This window comes from Aegilops tauschii, chromosome 5, assembly GCF_002575655.3.
Source record: "Aegilops tauschii subsp. strangulata cultivar AL8/78 chromosome 5, Aet v6.0, whole genome shotgun sequence".
Lineage (NCBI taxonomy): Eukaryota > Viridiplantae > Streptophyta > Magnoliopsida > Poales > Poaceae > Aegilops > Aegilops tauschii.
In genome coordinates, this window is record NC_053039.3 from 421,597,956 (window position 1) to 421,602,393 (window position 4,438).

Genomic DNA, 4,438 nt, shown 5'->3' on the forward strand with positions numbered 1-4,438 from the left:
TCACAAGAGGCGGGGTTTCGGAGGCCTACTGTCTCACCGCCCGGTGCATGCCGGGAAGCGAGATGGGAAAGAGATAGGCGGCGCAAAGCTTTGGAACGAGACGAAGAGTTGTGCATCTTACCTGTACAGGAGCAACCTCTTATATAGGTGAGAAGAGCTGAAACTGACCCCTCATTAGTAGAAGATAAACGGGTGCAATAAACAGCATTAAGCGGGCACAATAAACACCATTAAACGGACGCACTAAGCACCGACATGATAAGCTCAAGTGTGTGAAAAGGGTTCTCCTCTTGGAAGAGCTTGGTTCAGCTTGGAGTGGATTAAAACTGGTGGACAGACTGGGCTGCCGTAATGTACTGGTAGAGTCTGATTGTCTTGAGTTAGTGCAAGCATGCAATGGAGATACCGAAATCTGGAGCCCTCATTCGGCGATACTAGCTGTTTGCTTTCTGTTAGCGCATAACATTCCGGAGATCAACTTCAAACACTGTCCAAGAGAAGCCAATGGAGTAGCCCATTTTCTTGCTAGAAGATGCTATGATTCTAAAATTTGTGAGGACTGGCTAGATGTAACGCCTGCTTTACTTTTACCTCTTGTACTCCATGATATTACTTTACCCAAAATTGAATAAAATGCCATGAGGCCTTCCCATAAAAAAAACATGTCATATTCTCGAGAGTACAACGTCGCTTCGGTATCTTACATTGGACACCTCAGAAGGAAATACTCCACTCGGATGTTCTTCTTCTGTCCGCAGATTTCGCAAATGCTTCCCCATCAGGAGAGATACTATCCTAGAAGCTCGTAAAGCGCGTCACAATCAGAGCATACATTGAGAGAATTGTTCCCTCTAAAGTAAAGTTTTCTGTTGTGGAGCCCTGCAGCCAGTGCCATGTTGTTTGAGCTCTAGATGGCTTGTTATCATAAATTACCGAATGTTCTACGTGTAATTTCAAGTTAAGGGCTCCTTTGATTCAGAGGAATTTCATAGGGCTTTTGAATGATTAAAGTCCATAGGAATTTTTTTTATGTTGGTCGTTTGATTAGTAGGATTGGACATTATAGGATTCTTTCCTATGGAATTGTTTGTACTACATCTATATTCCATAGAAATCTAGCATCCATTCCAATGTCTTTTTACAATTCCTTTGTTTTTTGTGTGCCATCTAGCACTATCTGCAGGAATCCTATAGAAATCGAGTGGGCATGTCATCCCGATTATGTATTTTTCCTGCTCTGCGTTTTGAAATTCCTGCGAATCAAAGAGGGCCGATATGTTCTCTTCGGTAGCTAACCTGGCCCCACAAGTCATGGACATTGATTTCCCTGTGAACATTGGCCGGTGCAGATCAAGCACGTGTGCTCTTTTTGTAATCCAAAATTTGCGTGTGTTATAATGCATCACCTAAACTGGCACTTTGCTGGGCTGTGACCAGGGTGCAGGATGAGCAGCATCAACTTCCCTTTTTAAATACTGCTAAAGATTATACAGTAGTTCATTCCAACTTCCTGGTTCACCTACGTAGGATCCTGTTTTCTCCAACTTTCTCCAAACACTGGCTCAAAGCATGGAGAATCCAGCAAACCGGATTAAGTACCTCTCTATATATCTGAATTCTGGTCTCTGAACACAAACCAGTACTTCTCGATCCAGGAGGGCTCCTGGAATGCGACGTCAGTCCCGTGCGACAGCCACCAGCTGCTTTCCGGTGTTGCGCCCGTAGAAGAGCCCGATCAGCGCCGTCGGGTAGCTCTCGATCCCCTCGGCGACGTCTTCCACGTAAGTGATCTTCCCCTCCTTGAGGTAACCGGCCATCTCCTCCTCAAACTTTCTGTAGTTGCCGTAGTACTCCGTCACCATGAACCCCTCCATGCGGATACGCTTGGCGACGATGCAGAAAAGGTTGCGCACACCCTCAGGCTGCTCCAGGTTGTACTGTGAGATCATCCCGCACACCGCCACCCGACCGTGCAGCCTCATGTTGAGCAGCACCGCATCCAGCATCGCGCCACCCACGTTCTCGAAGTAGATGTCGATGCCCTCTGGGAAGTACCTGAGAGCAAGTAGCATGGCACCAAGAACTCTTGATTAACTGGCCCTATTAACTGGAAGTCGGAGGAACAAAAGAATATGGTAGAGGAGGATGCAATTAACCTCTTCAGAGTGGCGGTGAGGTCCTGCTCCTTCTTGTAGTTGAAAGCATTGTCAAATCCAAACTTTGTTTTTAGGAGGTTGACCTGAGGAGAAGGTAAATTTATCCGATGAAAATTGATGTATTACTGATGTGTAACATACTGATTTTGGGGAATCACTGAAATGATGACCCTGTGTTCATATAGAATTCTTTGCCAACAACAGTGACAAAATTAAATCAGTATGAACAAAACTATTCATTGTGTGGGGATGTGTACAACCAGAGGCAAAGAGAAAATGAGTATGAACAAACCTTCTCATCAGAACCGGCACTGCCAACCACATAGCAGCCTGTGATCTTGGCAAGCTGCCCAACAAGCTGTCCGACGGCGCCTGACGCTGCCGAGACAAAGACATAGTCGCCCTTTTTTGGCTTGGCCACCTCGAAAAATCCAGCATATGCAGTAAAGCCAGGCATGCCTGAATTATGAAGTTTCTAGCAGTTAGGGGGGAAATCTGGCCAGTGTATCAGCTGTCAAATATGATTAAAAGTAGTAGATACAGTGATTATCAAGCTTGCTGAAGTGGAAAATTTTGCATTATGGATACCTGAACATGACATGGTATACTATATTAGTTTAGATATATCGTGAATTCGTGATCAACTAACTAGTGTTAAAGTCTCTATTCTCAAGCCTAGGGAGATTGAAGTAGGAAGTTGGGAGATGGGTCACGGTGCGTAGCGAATCAAGCCTACATTCGGTTGATTTGTTAGCAGACTACATGGTGCATGAAGAAATTAAACCATAAGTTTCCAGTTTTAGAATATAACAGTTACCGGATTAGCTTGCGACAAATAGAAGTGAACTCACCAAGAACACCTGTGTAGTACGACAGTGGTAATTCAGGATGGTTGATCTTGAAATGCGACTCCAGATTAGTGATCAAAGTGTACTCTTCACATCCTGTCATCCCCCACACCAGATCACCTGGTTTGTAATCCTGATGCCCAGATTCTACCACCTTGCTTACGCCCAAAGCGGTTAAAACCTGGTGGGATCCATTCATGGAGGCAACAAAAAAGTCAAACGTTCTGGTGGGTAAAAAAATTCAGAAAAAAAAGGCTGAATCCATGTACAGAACTGCTGATCAGATTACAGTTGGCTTTAAAAAGAACCCCTTGTGAAACAGAACGGTAGTAATAACAGAGTGATTATTTTAAGCTCTGCTCATGCGAACTTCATGCTACAGATCCAGTAACTGAGCCATGCATGTATCATACGTATAGTATAAGCTGAAGAAACAGCTGCCAGTAGACTGTAGTACTAGTTATCTGCAAGAGTTTCTCTGATATACTAAAACTGAATCCGAGAACTCAAATTGATGCATCTACACAACTGGTAAACCAACTGTAGATCTGTGCTGCCAAGGAGACTGAATTTCGTTCGATACGGGACCAAGTTGATACTAGGTTAAACCAAAGGAGCGGTAGTACCTCCCCCTGGACGAAGTCCGGGACGTAGCTGGGCTCGTCGTGCCTGGACATCCGGCTGCGCATGTAGGGGTCGCAGGAGAGGTAGAGGTTCTTGAGCACCACGGCGGCCGACCCGGGCGGCACGGCCAGGCGCGCCGTCGCCGGGACGAGCTCCATGTCGTCCTCGGTGGGGAACCCCGTCACGTGGCGCTTCAGGACCACCCTCTTGTTGCTCACCTCCGCCGCCGCCGCCGCCATTGCTTCCTTCCTGGGAAGCACCGATGAGCTGGTGATCTGTAGTCTAGATATACTACTATGAACCACGCGTTCGGGCGGGTGCGTTTCGTGTGTGGCGGATCTAGCGGGTGCGTGGTGGGGGAGCAGCCGCGCGCGCTTAATGCGTGGGGCGCGGGGAAGAGGGGACCGCACCGGAGGAGATGAATGCGTGTGCGGCTCGTGAGCCGGCCAGACTTGTGAAGCGTACGTTGGGCGTTGGACAATGCTAAAGTGTGACGCATGTCTTCCCGCGCCGTTCTTTCATCTCTTCCGTTTCTATTTTGCACGCGCTTTTTTCTACAAAACGTCCATCCATTCATCTTCAATAATGGCAATACGCGAACACCAGAAAAAATAAAAATTACATCCAGATCCGTAGACCACCTAACGACGACTACAAACACTGAAGGGAGCTGAAGATGCGCCGTCGTCATCGCCCACACTACACCGAAGGCGGACAAAACTCGCTGTAGTAGAGAGTCAAGAAGTCGTCGCGCTAAGACCCCATACGACCAGCGCACCAAAACAGCAACCACTGCCGATGAAGAGTAGC

At 47.0% G+C, this 4,438-nt stretch overlaps 1 protein-coding gene across 1 annotated transcript; it reads right to left on the reverse strand.

Annotated features, from left to right (window-relative positions):
* Window positions 1–1,446: 1,446 nt before the first annotated feature.
* On the reverse strand, window positions 1,447–4,079 carry LOC109746860 (2-alkenal reductase (NADP(+)-dependent)). Its single transcript, XM_020305962.4, has 5 exons — window positions 3,631–4,079; window positions 3,008–3,185; window positions 2,449–2,615; window positions 2,157–2,239; window positions 1,447–2,055 (listed from the first exon to the last, which is right to left on the reverse strand). The coding sequence occupies exons 1-5, from the start codon at window positions 3,865–3,867 to the stop codon at window positions 1,677–1,679; spliced, it is 1,044 nt and encodes a 347-aa protein (XP_020161551.1). The 5' UTR covers window positions 3,868–4,079; the 3' UTR covers window positions 1,447–1,676.
* Between the last annotated feature and the right edge of the window lie 359 nt (window positions 4,080–4,438).

Excerpts from the sequence above, each read along its gene's own strand:
- LOC109746860 (XM_020305962.4), bottom strand. The coding sequence starts at position 3,867 with ATGGCGGCGGCGGCGGCGGAGGTGAGCAACAAGAGGGTGGTCCTGAAG. Across the intron at positions 2,616-3,007 it reads GTACTACACAGGTGTTCTTG|GCATGCCTGGCTTTACTGCA; the intron begins GTGAGTTCACTT and ends TTCATAATTCAG. Across the intron at positions 2,240-2,448 it reads GTGCCGGTTCTGATGAGAAG|GTCAACCTCCTAAAAACAAA; the intron begins GTTTGTTCATAC and ends CCTTCTCCTCAG.